Consider the following 17,510-nt stretch of genomic DNA (forward strand, 5'->3'; position numbering starts at 1 on the left):
GCAAGACCAAAGGCAGGCCCTCCAGGTCCCTCCCGCCATTCGTCCCAGTGAAGACCCAAGTTCACGGGCAGAATGAGGTCTCAGGGGCCCCAACACAGCAGAACACATCATCAATGTGTCTTTTATTGATTTATTGAGGCTTTGTAGGAGCAGGTCAGCAGGGATGGCAGGGCGAGGCCGGAGACTCAGTTGGCTTCCAGAATCTGCCGTACCCAGGGCATGAGCTCGGTGACGCGGGCGTACACGGCAGGTCTAGAGGTGGAACAGGTGCCGCTGCCCCAGGACACGATGCCCACCAAGGTCCAGGCTCCATCCTTCTGGCAGACCAGGGGACCCCCAGAATCGCCCTACAGGGAGAGAGAAGGGGGACTTGGATCTGGCAGCCCAGGTGGCCTTGCCCAGGGGCCCCTGGACGATGTTCCAGAGCCCCGACGAGGGCCTGGCAGCCCGTGGACACATGGCACATGCCTATTGGAGGGATTATGAAGGATTATGGAGGATTACGAAAGAAGCTACAGCAGCTCCTTGCGTGGTTTGTGCCCCTGAACGTCTGGGCCATCGCCTGGGACCCTGAGATTGACGCCTAATCAAGTGGTTTGGTTGACAGGGAGGAAGCACAGGTGGTGAGGGCGGGCCATGGAGCCCAAACCCATCTGGAGACCTCTGGGCGCCATGGGCCACTACCCAGGCAGTACCCGGCACTGCTCCCAGGGGCAGGGACGTTCTTCCAGGAGAACTGAGCATTTTTACAACAGCTCAAGCAGGAATTCCAGGGAGAGAGTGTCGGGCCGTCTAAAGAGGCCTGCATGTGGTTTCTACCTCCTCTCTGGCCAAGCCCCTGACCTGGGCTTTCGCTGGAACCCACGCTGGGCTGGGAGGGAAGGGGCGCGGGGAGAGTTCCAGAGACCGTACCATGCAGGAGGACACGCCACTGGCCCCGGCGCAGACCATGAGGTTGGTGATCTTGTTGCCCCAGAACTTCTTGCACTCGGTGTTGGACAGGAGGGGCAGGGTCGCCTGCTGAAGCCTGTCAGGGGTGTTGGCATCTGGAAAGATAGGGGTGGCGGTCAGTGACCGCAGCCCGGCCCCCCCACCCCACCCCCGTCTCCCACCCACCCGGCTGGAGGGCGCTCACTGGTGTGTTTGGTCAGGCCCCAGCCAGTGGTGGCACACAGGGTCCCCGCAGGGAAGTCGTCGTTCTCATTGGGCAGGCACACGGGGGACACGGTCTGGGAGAAGCGGGCGGGCGTGGCCAGCTTCAGCAGGGTGATGTCGTTGTTGACGGTGAATATGTTGAACTTGGGGTTCTTGAAGACCTGCGGGGGCAGGGGCGGTTGGCTGTGGATGGGGTCCGGGAATAGGCTGACACGGGGCTGAACCAGGGCGCTGGGCCACCCCAGATCACCCCCGTGCTTCTGTCTTCAACATGGCAACCCCTTCTGCGGCCCCAGGAGCCTGGCCCAGGCCCAGGACACCCTGCTTTCAGCTTTGCCCTGTCACAACAGGATCCCGCGGAGGTTAGGAGCAGCTGGAGATGTTCAGGCATTAGCCTGGGCACCACACTCCCCAGGGCCTGTCCCCCCGCTCCACCCCAGGGTCACACCTGGACTCCAGGCCACCATACCTTGGCAATCTTCAGCACTTGGATGTCCTCAGCATCAGAGCCCTGGTCAAACTCCCCAGCCACGACCAGGTGGGAGGTTCTGGAGAGGGCCCGAGAGAGAAGGGGGTCCTGCTGTGAGGCAGGGGGCACACACAGCAGGTGCAGGCTGCGTGTGTTAGTGTGTGTACCTGTGTGCATGTGCTCTGAGTTGTTGATCCAGAGATAGAACCTCAAAATATTAGCAACTGCCCCTGGAACACCTGCCCCTACGCCTGCTGGGTGTTTCCTTCCTGGGACCCTTGGGAGACCGGCACGAGTCGGGTTTTCTACATGTTCCCAAACAAGGAAACCGAGGCACAAGGAGTTAAAGGTCCAGAGAGTCTCTCCCTGACCAAGGGCTTTCCTGGGGACCCTGGGTCCTCACCTGACCCCGCAGTGGGCGGCAGTGACCACCCAGTCCTCGCTGATGAGGGAGCCCCCGCAGAAGTGGAAGCCAGTGCTGTCCTGGAGGAAGACGGGGAGGAGTCTGTGTTGGCTGGACACCAGCAGCCCCCCGGGCTGACCCCAGGTGGGCCAATACCCCAGTGTGTCCCCCACTCAGGGGTAGAACTCTTCCCTTACCTGCAGGGACACCTGCCAGGGCCAGGAGCCCGGGACAGCGTCCTCCCCATTGACGATCCGCGAGAGGCCACTCAGCACGGGGTGGATGGCAGGAACCCCGCAGCCTGGGGGTGGGAGCATGGGGTAAGGGATGGGGGCCCGGGCTCCCCACTCTCCCAGGATCCCTCAGGGACAACTCAGTCGGACGTGTGCTTCAGCCCAGACAAGCCCAGCAGGCTGGCTGCAAGGTGGTAGCTGGGCCCAAGCACGGGCTGGAGGCAGGGGTCTGGGGGTGTGGGCCCAGCCCCACCACTGCCTAGCCTTACTGTTCTGAGCATCTTTCCATCTGCAGAGAGGGGGTCCGATAGCTGCTACCCTCACAGAGCTGGGAGACAGATGCAGGAAGTCAGGGTGCCTGGGTTGGACATCCGACTCTGGATTTCAGCTCAGGTCTTGATCTCGGGGTCCTGAGGTCGGGCCCCCTGTCTGGCTCTATGCTCAGAGTAGTCTGCCTCACTCTCTCTCTCTCTCCTTCTGCCCCTCCACTCACTCAAATTCACTCTCAAATAAATAAATAAATTCTTAAAAAAGAAAGAAAGCTGCAAGAAGACTCAGCAGACAAAGCAGGAACTTGCTCTGTTCCTGCACATTTTAAGGGCTCCACGAAGGTAAGCTTCAAAGTACTGGGTTCGAGGGTCCCGAAGGGCTGGGTGAGGCCACGCCGTACCTGCCCGCCAGCTCGGACTCTGAGCCTGACTGGGAGCCACCAGCTGTTCGAAGATTTTTCACTCCCTCTGGACTTGGCCTCCCTGTCCTCCTGGGGGCCTTGCCCTGGCTCGACTGGTCCCATCCTGGTCCCATTGTGGCAATGGGGCTGGTGAGGCCCAGAGGGGTAGAGAGACGCACTTAGCCTCACAGCACCGTGTCCAGCTGAACAGGGAGCAGGGTCCCTGTTGCCCCTTCTGGCCCCAGGGTTGTAGGGGAGCAGAGACCTCCCTCCCGGCCTCTGCTTGCCCCAAACTCACCGAAGGCTGTGCTCAGGAGGGCGCAGCAGGAGAGAAGCCAGAGGAAGGCCATGGTGCTGTGGTCAGAGAGCTGTAGGGTGCCTGCCTGCGGAGCTCCCCGTTATATCCCTGTGCACCAAGCTGTTATCTGCAAACCTTGAGGTGGCATTCCCTTTCCTGGGCATGTGCCTGCGGAGGTAAAATGTGCCAGAGCAGGGCTGGCATCGGGGTGTGTGATGGCAGCAGCTGTGGCGCATGGTCCTGCTTGGGTCTGGGTCAAGGGCAAAGGTGGTTCCAAACAAGGTAGCCACGGAGAAGAGCTCAGCGAACTTGGGCTTCCTCTTCCAGGAAGGGACGTCGGGACAGCAGCCAGGCCTGGGCAGGGCTGGAGCCCCAGCCTACTCTCTCATGGGCTGGAGAACCTTGGACAAGTCACTGAGCTGGTGTGTTCGTTATCCTAAAGCCCCGGGCAGTGTGGTTAAGGAGGGAGGAAAAGTGGGGACCAAGGCGCAGCCGGCCAGGGCTGAGAATGTTCCTTCGGCCTTGGGGATGGTCAAGAAGGCTCTGTGAGGGTCTGTTCAGTGTCTGGGGTGGTCACTTGGGCTATGTGCAGTGTGGCTCGGCGGGGCAAGCCACCCACTGCCTGTTCACAGCAGGCCGGGTCTCTTCACCCAGATGCCACGGACCCCTGGAATCGAGCATGACGCCTCCTGGGGTGATGCTCTCAGTGGGACCTGGTGGAGGCTGGGTCAGGCAGGAGGAAATGGAGTGGGGGCGGGCAGGCAAGGCGGACTGCTTCTGGTGTGAGTGACAGGGTGGACAGTGGGGCCCTTGCTCAGCACTTAAGAATCCAGGGAAGGAGAAGTTTGATGGTGAGGGTGCGAGCGTGAAGTACAGCGTGAGTCCCACAAAACACACAAGGAAAATGAAAACTCATGGCTGCTTTTCACTTCCGTCACACTGATGGTGCTCTGCAGAGATCAGCTGTGCAGTCTTGGGCAGGCTATGTGACCTCTCTGGTTTTGTTTCTAAGTCGTAAAATGGGGATGCTTGTCCGCATTATGAAAGGACCGCGCTAGGACTCCGCCTAACGCCCGGTCCATGTTGGTTGGTCGTCTGTACTCCTTCTTGAAATTCCTATTGGTGCCCTTGCTGCATTCTAGAAGACTGTCTAACGACAGCGCGGGGTGGCCACACTAACAGGTGGGAAAGCCGGGCGCAAAACAGGAGGCGGAGGGTGGCCCCCTCTGTGAGACCCTGCTATCCATGCAAGCCCGTTCCTCCTTTCCAGCCTAGTTTACCAGGCCCAGAGCGGGCTGGGACAAAAGAAAAGAAACACAGATTTTTCCTGCTTTTAGGAAGCATGCATGGGGAAAGGAGTGGGAGAATTGACTGAAAAGAGACCAAAAAAAGTAAAATGTACATTCCTACAGCTGAGGAGTTATCATGATTAATACCAAGGCAGGAGGGCCTCACCCAGAGGGACATCCTATAAGTTACAAGAGCAGGTGGCGTTCGCCTCGGGGACTGTGCCCAAGCCGAGGCAATGACTAGAGCGAATTGCCACGCTCTGGAGGCTTAGGGCCCTCATGAGTCAGGAAGGTAGGAGGCCGGGGGCGCGGGGCTGGGGACCGAGTAGGGCCGTATTGAAGACGCAGTCGGGAGCGGCTGAGGGCGATGCTGCAGCCGCTGGGTGAGTCATTCCACCTGTCGGAAAGCGAGGAGGCCGCGGTGGGAGGCCTTGCAGGACCCTAGGTGGGAGGGGCGCCGCGGATGGGGGTGGGGCCGCGGCCTTGGAGCGCCGAGACCCCGCCCACCCCGCGCACCTGGCGCGCGGGCTGGGGAGGTCTGGGAACGCGCGCAGCTGCAGGCGGCGGCGGGGAGGGCGGGCCGCACGTGCACGCCCTCCTGCGGGGGGCGGGGCCCGAGGCCCTCCGGCCAGCGGCGTCGCGACCCCGGAGCCCGAGGAAGGACCCCTTGGCTCGCGCCCTTCCGGTCCTTTTTGGACGCGGGGCTCCTCCGCCCTCGCGCGTTTAAGCCTGGGACAAGCAGCGAAGTCGTCGGGGTCCCAAGGTGAGCCTCCGGGTGTCCCGACCCGGCTGTTCAGCCAGCGAAGCTCACAGTATCGAGTACTTCCCTGGTTTCCATTTTTCGCTATTTCTAACTTCCCTCCCTCGGGTTTGGAACCCTGCGTCCTGGGCTCCTGGAGCGCACCCGTCTCTACTCCTGCACAGCCCAAAGGAGAAGGTATGGCCCTGGTAGCGGGTGTTGCGCCATCTCGGAAAGGCTTGACTCCGCGCGGGTCACCTCGCTGCAAGGGCGCAGCAGCTGGTGTGTTTGGCGGGCGGTGCTGAAGAAATTCCTGGAAAGGGGGGCGGGTGGCTCAGGATGACCCGCTCCGAGTGCGCCCTGGGAACAAACAGCGTGGGAAGGCCCTTTCCAGGGACGCCTGTGCTTTGCTGTGGACAGCCGGCCCTGAGCCAATCCCTGCCGGGCTGCCTCCTAGAATCTGGCTTCTGGTGCGGGTTGTCCAGGTTCCGCGTGGCGCGGAGGGAGTGCGTCCTTCCACCGCTGACAGGGCTAAGACTGGGGTATGGCTTGAGGCCGAAACTCAAATGTCAGTTTCCTTAGGTGAAGGGGCCCCTCTTCTTGAAGCCCTGCCTCTCAGGAGGTCAAATCCCAGACTCTTTGTATTAAAAATAACGTATATTGAAGTATAATTTACATGTGATGAGATGCCCAGGTCTTAAGGGAACAGAGGGACAAATAGATACACACACACACACACACCCCATAGTGTAACAAACACCACAACCAGGAGCTAAGATAATGCCATCATACCAGAAAGTTCCCTTCTGCCTCTTTCTAGCTATCCCTCCTCTGAGGTAACCAGCAACCACCGTTGTGATTTCTTTCACCACAGATTAGCTTTGCCTGTTCTAGAAATTGATATACACGGAATGGGACTATATGTTGTCTTTTTTTTTTTTAAGATTTTATTTATTAATTTATTAGAGAGAGAGAGAGAGATCACAAGTAGGCTTAGAGGCAGGCAGAGAGAGGGGGGGAAGCAGGCTCCCCGCTGAGCAGAGAGCCCGATGCGGGGCTCGATCCCAGGACCCTGAGATCATGACCTGAGCTGAAGGCAGCGGCTTAACCCACTGAGCCACCCAGGCGCTCCCTATATGTTGTCTTTGTATGTGGATTCTTTTCACTCAGCCAAATGGTTTTGTGATTCACTTGTGTTCTTGGCTGGAAATGCAGGTGACGTCCGAAGCACCCCACGGGGTTGGGGGGGGCGGACGCCTGAGGTGGCCTCTCATGGGAGCTTGGCCTTTGTGAAGGATGGTGAAGACCGCCCCAAGGAGAATGGGGCGGGGGTCTTGCTATGCCTAGCAACTGTCCGTCCCCATCACTCGCCTCAGGCACAAACTCCAAGGCAGTCAAGGGCAGGGGAAAGTTTTGTCGTGGAGAAAGGGTGTGGTGGTTGCTGCAGACTTGGGGGGTGGAAGGTTGGGGGCGTGGAGGGGGCAGAGCTCTGTTCTCTGTGGTCTGGTTCTCATCTGTTTGTATCTTCAGTGTCTCACCTTCCACTTAAGTTTAAGGGTAAAAGGTGTGGGTACAGGGAAATGAAAGGACCAACTCGTGCCATGGGCAGGGGTAGGGGTGCGGATGGGTGGGGTAGGTTCTGCGGAGAACTGGCTCTCAGAAGGCGGCCGCCCCAGGTGGGCACAGAGCATTGGTGCAGACGGAGACTGGCTCCCTCGGACAGGGGCGGGGAGCACCTGTATTGGCATGGGGGACTTCATGGAGATTTGGGGGTTCAGAGTTCTCCAGCCTTGCTCTGTCTGCCTAAGGTACCCCACTCCTTCCCCACCAGCTCCTTACCTGGTGGGGTTGAGTGTCTGTCAGGCTCTGTAAGTCTCCAAGCCTGACGTGAGGCTCCAGGCTTGTCTGTGGTGGTATGGTGTAAATCACGGGCCGTACAATTCACCCATTTCAAGCGGATGAAGCAATGGTTTTGGGTTTATTGCAGCAGTTTTTAAAACTTGTGGTAAAATATATATAACATGAAATGTCCCATTTTCACCATTAAAACAATTTTTTAAATTAACTTATAATGTATTATTTGCCCCAGAGGTACAGGTCTGTGATTCATCAGTCTTACACAATTCACAGCACTCACCATAGGACATACCCTCCCCATGTCCATCCATTTTCACCATTTTTTTTTTTAAAGATTTTATTTATTTATTTGTCAGAGACAGAGGGAGAGAGCAAGTGAGCACAGGCAGACAGAGAGGCAGGCAGAGGCAGAGGGAGAAGCAGGCTCCCTGCCGAGCAAGGAGCCCGATGCGGGACTCGATCCCAGAACCCTGGGATCATGACCCGAGCCGAAGGCAGTGGCTTAACCCACTGAGCCACCCAGGCGTCCCCATTTTCACCATTTTTAAGTGTACAGTTCAGTGTCAGTAATTACATTCCCAATTTGCACAACCATGCTCCTGTTCCCAAAACGTTCTCATCACTTCAAGTGCGTCCCCTGAAGGATAACACCAATTTTCCTCTCCCCCAGCCCTGGTAACCTCAATTTAATGTATGTCTCTATGGATTTGTCCTGTATGGATGTCTCACAGAGCTGGAATCGTGCAGTAGGTGGGCCGCTGGGACCAGCTTGTGTCTTTGAGTGTGATGTTTTCAAGGTTGACCCGTGTTGTAGGATAGAGCTGTACTCTGTTCTTTTTCATGACTGAGTAATATTCCATTGTGTGGCTATGCCCAGTTCATTTATCCATTTGTCCCCTGATGGACATTTGGGTTGTTTCCAGCTTTTGGCTGTTGTGACTATTGGCATACAAGTATCTGTTTGAATCCCTGTTCTCGTTTTTGAAGGGAATATGTATACCTAGGAGGGAAATTGCTGGGTCTTATGATAATTCAATGTTTAGCTCTTTGAGGAGCCATCATACCATTTTCCACAGAGACTACCCGATTTTTCCATCCCCTCCAGCAGTGTGCAAGGATTCCAGTTTCTCCACCTCCTTGCCAAAACCTCTTGTTTTCCCTTCTAAAAAATCATCGCCATTGTGGTAGGTGTGAAGCAGCATCTCACCTTCTGTGTTTTTTCTTAATTTTCAAATTGTGGTAATTTGCGGTCTGAACTATGTCTGAACTCCTTCAGTGGTATTAAGTGCTTTCCCACCGGTGTACGCCCCCCACCACGTCCAGAACTCTCTTCGTCTTGCTACAGTGGAGCTCTGCATCTGTTCAACTCGAACCTTCCGTTGTCCCCCCTCCCAGCCCCAGGCAGCCATCGTTCTGCTCGCCGTCCGGTGACTTATAAATGGGATCGTACCGAGTTTGCCTTTTCGTGACTAGCCTCTTTCACTGAGCCTGACACCCTACAGTTTTGTCCATGCGGTAGCCTGTGTTGGGATTTCCTTTTTTTTTTTTTCTTTTTTAAAGATTTTATTTATTTATTTGACACAGAGAGAGAGATCACAGTAGGCAGAGAGGCAGGCAGAGCGAGAGGGGGAAGCAGGTTCCCCGCTGAGCAGAGAGCCCGATGCAGGGCTTCATCCCAGGACCCTGAGACCTTGACCTGAGCCGAAGGCAAAGGCTTAACCCACTGAGCCACCCAGGTGCCCCAGGATTTCCTTCCTTTTTAAGGCCGAATGATATTCCCTTATATACATAGAGCACCTTCTGTTTCTGTGTTCATCTGTGGTTAGGCGTGTGTTACTCCCATGTCTTAGATACCGTAGATAATGTTGGTACAAACATGGGTGTACAAATATGTGTTTTGAATTCTTCTGGGTGTATGCACCAAGGTAGAATTGCGAGATCATAGGGTAAATCTGTTCTTTTTTGAGGAACCGACAGTGTGCAAGGGATCCCATTTCTCCACATCCTTTCTCATTCTTATTTCCTGGGTTTTTGTTTGTTTGTTTGCTTGTTTTGTTTTTTTGTTTTCGGCCTCCGTATGCCGTCCTGTATGGATATGAGCTGTATCTCACTGTGGTTTTGATGCACATCTCCCTGATGAGTCGTGGTTGTCATCAGCTTCTTGTGTCCTCCTGCACCATGGATCCAACTCCCCAGGATCTGTGATCACTGCTGACCCTGGAGGGACTCGGTGCCACAGCCACCTGACCCGGAGGGCCTGTTTCCGCCTGCCCTTCGGCCTCTGCCGATGCTAATTGGCGATGCCACAGCCTCACCCCGTGGGCCAGCGGGGTCTCCTCTTCTCTGACAGAGAGGTTACCCACGGACTTCTCCAGTGTGTGAGCAACACCTTCCCAGAACCCCATGTTCGTGGGCCAGGGGACACAAGCTCTACATCAGTCACGGTCTTGCTGAAAACGGTGGCACCCTCAAAATTGGGTTATTTTTTAATTTGTTATTTTTTAGATTTTATTTATTTATCTGACAGACAGAGGTCACAAGTAGGCAGAGAGGCAGGCGGAGAGAGAGGGGGAAGCAGGCTCCTTGCTGAGCAGAGAGCCCGACTCGGGGCTCGATCCCAGGACCCTGGGATCATTACCTGAGCCGAGGGCAGAGGCTTTTAACCCACTGAGCCACCCAGGTGCCCCTCAACATTGGGGTATTGAGTTGAATTTAAATGAAGGGAACTTTACAAAGGTGTGGGCAGCGTTTAGGAAAAACACACAAGGCTGGTGAGGTGCCCAGGGCTCTAGTCATGGAGCTTTTCACAGAGCTTGTGGGGGCAGGTTCCCCTAGGAGGTTGGGGGAAGGGGTGTTGCAGTCCCTAGTCAGGGTCTCAGGATGGCGGCCCCTGGGCCAAGTGGCACACGCACATGAGACCCCCCGGGCGCAGCGGGGCGGGGCTGGCTTTGCCACAGCCCTCTCGGCAGCAGCGGGACCCAGGGACACTAGTCAGAGCCTCCCCTCCCGGCTGAGAGCTGGTGTGAGCTGACCCTCTGCGGCAGCCCGCTGTGTGGAGGAGGAGGGGGAAGGGCTCAGGCAGGCACCAAGGAGGCCTCGCTGCTGCTGCTGCCACCAGGAGGGCTCAGCTCACGGCCTGGTTGAGTGTCAAAGTAGGAGACATGGCAGCAGATGGGAGTAGCTGTGACCTCGGGGCTCCAAGCCTCCCCCGCGCTCGCCTTTGCCACTGGGGGAGCTGTCCCTGCCTTTCGAGAAGATTCCTCTTACACTCCACTGGGCCAGGAGTTTACTTGTGCAGCAGACCCAAAGAGCCAGAGACTTCCAGCTCTTTCTGCTCTGGAAAAGTCCCTGAGGCAAGGAAAATACAGTTGGCTGGGTTACCTGCTTGGAATGAGCGAAGGAAAAAAAAAAAAAACCGCAGCAAATGTAAATGACCCTGACGTGGACCCTAACTTTGGACTCCTCACACTGGCAGCCAAGATGGACACTGGGCTTGGACCCCACCCCAGGGCGGGGGAGGGGCACACAGCGGGGGATGTCGAAAGCTTCAGACCTGGTGGCTCTCTATGTTCCCGGAAATGTGGCTCCCTCAAATGTGGCTCCCTCGGCTCTGCCCTAGAGACGGGGTCCCTCTGGAAGCCTGCCCCGCCCGTGGCCACTGTCCCCACAGGTCAGAGCCCCTGCTTCCCCCTCAGAAAGCATTTGGAACAAACTCCATGACGAGCACGCACGGACCAAGACAAAGCCTCCAGGTCGCTAGATCAGGGGCAGTGACCCTGTGCCGCTCGCTCTGGCAGGCCTCTCCCCAGGTGACGCAGGCCTGGGGAGCCCAGTGCCCAGAAGCCTCTGGAGGAGACCCCTCTGGCCACCCCTAGCTTCCCCGACAAACCGGCTCAGGGCTGAAGCCCAGACCACCTTCCAGAACCACAGCACTCTCCTTGCCCTGCCTGGACAATGGGACTCACCACGTCATATTTCTGTCATTTCGGTGTGTGACTCTGTCACTAGGCTCCGGGCCTCATAAGGACAGGGGCGCCATGTGCTACGTGCACGGAAGCCCCCAGCTCAGCATCTACACCAGGATCTGCCGAGTGGTCACCGGGCCCCTCCTTGTGGCAAGCGTATCACCATCCTATTACCCGCCCCTTCCACTTCTCAGTGTTCTGGGATCATCAACACTGTTTCTGTTGTTTCCCTGTGGGTCATTTAATGGCGTGGAACCAGTGCCCCATTTTGCTGTCTCCAGTGACTAGTTCCTTACGCTGTGAGTTACCGAAGAAAGACACTGAGGTGAGCCCAGGGCTAGGGGCACGATGGCCTGTCAATGTGTTTGCTCACCTAGAACCTGCTTGTGGCCTCCGTGAGTGCAATGTCCTCACCCCACACACCCCCCCAGCTACACTCAGGAACTTCCTGGCTGGGCTGGTTTGAAGGGGACCCCCTCGATGACCTGGACCTCCTGTACAACACTTCTAGATAATTTTGGGCTGAAAATACTTTTTTTTTCCCCAGGATTTTATTTTATTTATTTATTTGACAGATAGATATCCCAAGTAGGCAGACAGGCAGGCAGAGAGTGGGGGAAGCAGGCTCTGGGATGAGCAGAGAGCCTGATGTGGGGTTCGATCCCAGGACTCTGGGATCATGACCTGAGTCAACGGCAGACTCGTAATTGAATGAACCATCCAGACGTCCACCCCCTCCAACTTTTTAAGATCTTATCTATTTATTTGAGAGAGAGCGAAGCAAGGGGAGCAGCAGGCAGAGGGAGAGTGACAAGCAGACCCTCTGCTGAGTAGGGAGCCCCACAGGAGACTGGTTTCCATCTGACCCCAGCCAGAGGCTGTCGCCCAACCGACTGAGCCACCCAGGCACCCCTAGGCTGGAGGGACACAGCAGGCTTGGAGGGGTCAGGGCCTCCATCCTGCTCCAAACCCAGGGTCCTGGGTCGTCGGGCCTCGACATCCTGCTTGAGTCCCGGTGCTCTCGCGGCCCCCGAGTCTGCAGTAGCAGCGGGGTGTTACTCCCACCGGAACAGCACAAACCCCGGAGGCTGCCGGAGTCAGGAGGACGGAAGGGGCAGGGCCAAAGGCACCGGCGTGGGAGACCTTCCGGAGGCCAAACACCAGGGGCTCGGGGACGGATGTGGATGCTGGAGGAACCCGGACGACCCCCCCTTTCTGAGCCAACGGAGGAGGCCAAGATGAGGCAGGTCCAGCATGACCCGTGGAGTCTGAGGGGCTCAAGGAACCTCTAGGCAGAGCAGGAGTGGGGAGCCCAGGAGAGGCACCCAGCGAGGCTGAGAGGGGAGCCCGCGGGGCTAGCGGGGGGTCAGGCGGGGCAGGTGAGGAGAGGTGCTAGGACTTGGCCCTCCAGGTCCCAGCTTCTGGGGGTGTGGGTGTTGGGGGTGGGAGAGGTCTGGTGTGGGGCTGCCTCGCCCCTCAAACTTTGCGCTTACCGGAGCGCCAAAGAGGAGAAAGCCAAGGACAGCCCAGAGAAAGCTCATGGCGTGTGACTCGGGAGGTGGAATGGGGTCAGCTTGAAGGACCCTCATTATATTCCCCGGCCCACCAATCACAGCCTGCCTCGCCATCCCCTTCCTTATCATGAGGCCTTGGGCTGAGAAGCACCTGGTTCCTGGGCAGGCTTGGGCGGCTGCTCCTGGGAAGGGTCCTTGGAACCACAGGTGTGTGCGGCCGGCAGCTGGCCCATCCCCCAGCTGCCCACTCCCCGGGGCGGGGCCCTGAGCACCCTGAGCGTGGCTTGGAGGGCCAGGCCCCTGCTGCTTCCCGGGGTGGAAGCGTGGAGCCAGGCGTGGGGGCCATGGTCCCATGTCATCTCCTGGGAGCAAGACCAAAGGCAGGCCCTCCAGGTCCCTCCCGCCATTCGTCCCAGTGAAGACTCAAGTTCATGAGCAGAATGAGGTCTCAGGGGATGCCTGGGTGGCTCTGTGGGTTAAAGCCTTTGCCTTCGGCGCAGAGTCCTCAGATCGAGCCCCGCATCGGGCTCTCTGCTCCGCAGGGAGCCTGCTTCCTCCTCTCTCTGCCTGCCTCTCTGCCTACTTGTGATCTCTGTCTGTCAAATAAATAAATAAAAATCTTTTAAAAATAAAATAAATTGTAAAAAAAAAAAAAGAATGAGGTCACAGGGGCCCCACCACAGAAGAGCACGTCATCAATGTGTCTTTTATTGATTTATTGAAGCTTTGTGGGAGCAGGTCTGCAGGGATGGCAGGGCGAGGCTGGAGACTCAGTTAGCTTCCAGAATCTGCCGTACCCAGGGCATGAGCTCGGTGACGCGGGCGTACACGCCAGGACTGGAGGTGGAACAGGTGCCGCTGCCCCAGGACACGATGCCCACCAGGGTCCAGGCTCCATCCTTCTGGCAGACCAGGGGACCCCCAGAGTCGCCCTACAGGGAGAGAGACGGGGGACTTGGATCAGCAGCCCAGCGGCCTGGACTAGGGGCCCCTGGACGTTGTTCCAGAGCCCCGACGAGGGCCTGGCAGCCCGTGGACACATGGCACATGCCTATTGGAGGGATTATGAAGGATTATGAAGGATTACAAAAGAAGCTACAGCAGCTCCTTGCGTGGTTTGTGCCCCTGAACGTCTGGGCCATCGCCTGGGACCCTGAGATTGACGCCTAATCAAGTGGTTTGGTTGACAGGGAGGAAGCACAGGTGGTGAGGGCGGGCCATGGAGCCCAAACCCATCTGGAGAATTCTGGGCGCCATGGGCCACTACCCAGGCAGTACCCGGCACTGCTCCCGGGGGCAGGGACGTTCTTCCAGGAGAACTGAGCATGTTTACAACAGCTCAAGCAGGAATTCCAGGGAGAGAGTGTCGGGCCGTCTAAAGAGGCCTGCATGTGGTTTCTACCTCCTCTCTGGCCAAGCCCCTGACCTGGGCTTTCGCTGGAACCCACGCTGGGCTGGGAGGGAAGGGGCGCGGGGAGAGTTCCAGAGACCGTACCATGCAGGAGGACACGCCACTGGCCCCGGCGCAGACCATGAGGTTGGTGATCTTGTTGCCCCAGAACTTCTTGCACTCGGTGTTGGACAGGAGGGGCAGGGTCGCCTGCTGAAGCCTGTCAGGGGTGTTGGCATCTGGAAAGATAGGGGTGGCGGTCAGTGACCGCAGCCCGGCCCCCCCACCCCACCCCCGTCTACCACCCACCCGGCTGGAGGGCGCTCACTGGTGTGTTTGGTCAGGCCCCAGCCAGTGGTGGCACACAGGGTCCCCGCAGGGAAGTCGTCGTTCTCATTGGGCAGGCACACGGGGGACACGGTCTGGGAGAAGCGGGCGGGCGTGGCCAGCTTCAGCAGGGTGATGTCGTTGTTGACGGTGAATATGTTGAACTTGGGGTTCTTGAAGACCTGTGGGGGCAGGGGCGGTTGGCTGTGGTTGGGGTCCGGGAAGAGGCTGACACGGGGCTGAACCAGGGCGCTGGGCCACCCCAGATCACCCCCGTGCTTCTGTCTTCAACATGGCAACCCCTTCTGCGGCCCCAGGAGCCTGGCCCAGGCCCAGGACACCCTGCTTTCTGCTTTGCCCTGTCAAAACGGGATCCGGCGGAGGTTGGGAGCAGCTGGGGGTGTTCAGGCATTAGCCTGGGCACCACACTCCCCAGGGCCTGCCCCCCCACTCCACCCCAGGGTCACACCTGGACTCCAGGCCACCATACCTTGGCAATCTTCAGCACTTGGATGTCCTCAGCATCAGAGCCCTGGTCAAACTCCCCAGCCACGACCAGGTGGGAGGTTCTGGAGAGGGCCCGAGAGAGAAGGGGGTCCTGCTGTGAGGCAGGGGGCACACACAGCAGGTGCAGGCTGCGTGTGTTAGTGTGTGTACCTGTGTGCATGTGCTCTGAGTTGTTGATCCAGAGATAGAACCTCAAAATATTAGCAACTGCCCCTGGAACACCTGCCCCTACGCCTGCTGGGTGTTTCCTTCCTGGGACCCTTGGGAGACCGGCACGAGTCGGGTTTTCTACATGTTCCCAAACAAGGAAACCGAGGCACAAGGAGTTAAAGGTCCAGAGAGTCTCTCCCTGACCAAGGGCTTTCCTGGGGACCCTGGGTCCTCACCTGACCCCGCAGTGGGCGGCAGTGACCACCCAGTCCTCGCTGATGAGGGAGCCCCCGCAGAAGTGGAAGCCAGTGCTGTCCTGGAGGAAGACGGGGAGGAGTCTGTGTTGGCTGGACACCAGCAGCCCCCCGGGCTGACCCCAGGTGGGCCAATACCCCAGTGTGTCCCCCACTCAGGGGTAGAACTCTTCCCTTACCTGCAGGGACACCTGCCAGGGCCAGGAGCCCGGGACAGCGTCCTCCCCATTGACGATCCGCGAGAGGCCACTCAGCACGGGGTGGATGGCAGGAACCCCGCAGCCTGGGGGTGGGAGCATGGGGTAAGGGATGGGGACCCGGGCTCCCCACTCTCCCAGGATCCCCCAGGGACAACTCAGTCGGACGTGTGCTTCAGCCCAGACAAGCCCAGCAGGCTGGCTGCAAGGTGGTAGCTGGGCCCAAGCACGGGCTGGAGGCAGGGGTCTGGGGGTGTGGGCCCAGCCCCACCACTGCCTAGCCTTACTGTTCTGAGCATCTTTCCATCTGCAGAGAGGGGGTCCGATAGCTGCTACCCTCACAAGCTGGGAGACGGATGCAGGAAGTCGGGGTGCCTGGGTTGGACATCCGACTCTGGATTTCAGCTCAGGTCTTGATCTCGGGGTCCTGAGGTCAGGCCCCCTGTCTGGCTCTATGCTCAGAGTAGTCTGCCTCGATCTCTCTCTCACTCTCTTCCTCTGCCCCTCCCCTCACTCAAATTCTCTTCAAATAAATAAATAAATCTTTAAAAAAAAAAAAAAAGAAAGAAAGCTGCAAGAAGACTCAGCAGGCAAAGCAGGAACTTGCTCTGTTCCTGCACATTTTAAGGGCTCCACGAAGGTAAGCTTCAAAGTACTGGGTTCGAGGGTCCCGAAGGGCTGGTGGAGGCCAAGCTGCACCTGCCCGCCAGCTCGGACTCTGAGCCTGACTTCGAGCCACCAGCTGTTCAGAAGAATTTTCACTCCCTCTGGACTTGGCCTCCCTGTCCTCCTGGGGGCCTTGCCCTGGCTCGACTGGTCTCATCCTGGTCCCATTGTGGCAATGGGGCTGGTGAGGCCCAGAGGGGTAGAGAGACGCACTCAGGCTCACAGCACCCTGTCCAGCTGAACAGGGAGCAGGGTCCCTGTTGCCCCTTCTGGCCCCAGGGTTGTAGGGGAGCAGAGACCTCCCTCCCGGCCTCTGCTTGCCCCAAACTCACCGAAGGCTGTGCTCAGGAGGGCGCAGCAGGAGAGAAGCCAGAGGAAGGCCATGGTGCTGTGGTCAGAGAGCTGTAGGGTGCCTGCCTGCGGAGCTCCCCGTTATATCCCTGTGCACCAAGCTGTTATCTGCAAACCTTGAGGTGGCATTCCCTTTCCTGGGCATGTGCCTGCGGAGGTAAAATGTGCCAGAGCAGGGCTGGCATCGGGGTGTGTGATGACAGCAGCTGTGGCCCATGGTCCTGCTTGGGTCTGGGTCAAGGGCAAAGGTGGTTCCAAACAAGGTAGCCACGGAGAAGAGCTCAGCGAACTTGGGCTTCCTCTTCCAGGAAGGGACGTCGGGACAGCAGCCAGGCCTGGGCAGGGCTGGAGCCCCAGCCTACTCTCTCATGGGCTGGAGAACCTTGGACAAGTCACTGAGCTGGTGTGTTCGTTATCCTAAAGCCCCGGGCAGTGTGGTTAAGGAGGGAGGAAAAGTGGGGACCAAGGCGCAGCCGGCCAGGGCTGAGAATGTTCCTTCGGCCTTGGAGATGGTCAAGAAGGCTCTGTGAGGGTCTGTTCAGTGTCTGGGGTGGTCACTTGGGCTATGTGCAGTGTGGCTCGGCGGGGCAAGCCACCCACTGCACCCACTCTTCTGGGTGAAGAGACAGCAGGCCGGGTCTCTTCACCCAAATGCCACGGACCCCTGGAATCGAGCATGACGCCTCCTGGGGTGATGCTCTCAGTGGGACCTGGTGGAGGCTGGGTCAGGCAGGAGGAAATGGAGTGGGGGCGGGCAGGCAAGGCGGACTGCTTCTGGTGTGAGTGACAGGGTGGACAGTGGGGCTCTTGCTCAGCACTTAAGAATCCAGGGAAGGAGAAGTTTGACGGTGAGGGTGCGAGCGTGAAGTACAGCGTGAGTCCCACAAAACACACAAGGAAAATGTAAACTCATGGCTGCTTTTCATTTCCGTCGCACTGATGGTGCTCCGCAGAGAACAGCTGTGCAGTCTTGGGCAGGCTATGTGACCTCTCTGGTTTTGTTTCTAAGTTGTAAAATGGGGATGCTTGTCCGCATTATGAAAGGACCGCGCTAGGACCCGGCCTAACGCCCGGTC

General features: G+C 58.0%; 2 protein-coding genes across 3 annotated transcripts; both read right to left on the reverse strand.

Moving 5' to 3' along the window:
• Positions 1 to 185: 185 nt before the first annotated feature.
• On the reverse strand, positions 186 to 3,320 carry LOC122913743 (chymotrypsinogen 2-like). Of its 2 annotated transcripts, XM_044260377.1 has the most exons (7): positions 3,229 to 3,320; positions 2,225 to 2,328; positions 2,028 to 2,107; positions 1,625 to 1,703; positions 1,136 to 1,316; positions 913 to 1,046; positions 186 to 347 (listed from the first exon to the last, which is right to left on the reverse strand). In XM_044260377.1, exons 1-7 carry the CDS (start codon positions 3,278 to 3,280, stop codon positions 186 to 188), a joined length of 792 nt encoding a protein of 263 aa, XP_044116312.1. In that variant the 5' UTR covers positions 3,281 to 3,320. The 2 variants fall into 2 exon arrangements, with proteins under 2 accessions (XP_044116312.1, XP_044116313.1); XM_044260378.1 differs by lacking the exon at positions 913 to 1,046 and having other exon boundaries at positions 253 to 347.
• Positions 3,321 to 13,362: 10,042 nt separating this feature from the next.
• On the reverse strand, positions 13,363 to 16,507 carry LOC122913744 (chymotrypsinogen 2). Its single transcript, XM_044260379.1, has 7 exons — positions 16,416 to 16,507; positions 15,400 to 15,503; positions 15,203 to 15,282; positions 14,800 to 14,878; positions 14,311 to 14,491; positions 14,088 to 14,221; positions 13,363 to 13,524 (listed from the first exon to the last, which is right to left on the reverse strand). Exons 1-7 carry the CDS (start codon positions 16,465 to 16,467, stop codon positions 13,363 to 13,365), a joined length of 792 nt encoding a protein of 263 aa, XP_044116314.1. The 5' UTR covers positions 16,468 to 16,507.
• Between the last annotated feature and the right edge of the window lie 1,003 nt (positions 16,508 to 17,510).

This window comes from Neovison vison, chromosome 7, assembly GCF_020171115.1.
Source record: "Neovison vison isolate M4711 chromosome 7, ASM_NN_V1, whole genome shotgun sequence".
Lineage (NCBI taxonomy): Eukaryota > Metazoa > Chordata > Mammalia > Carnivora > Mustelidae > Neogale > Neogale vison.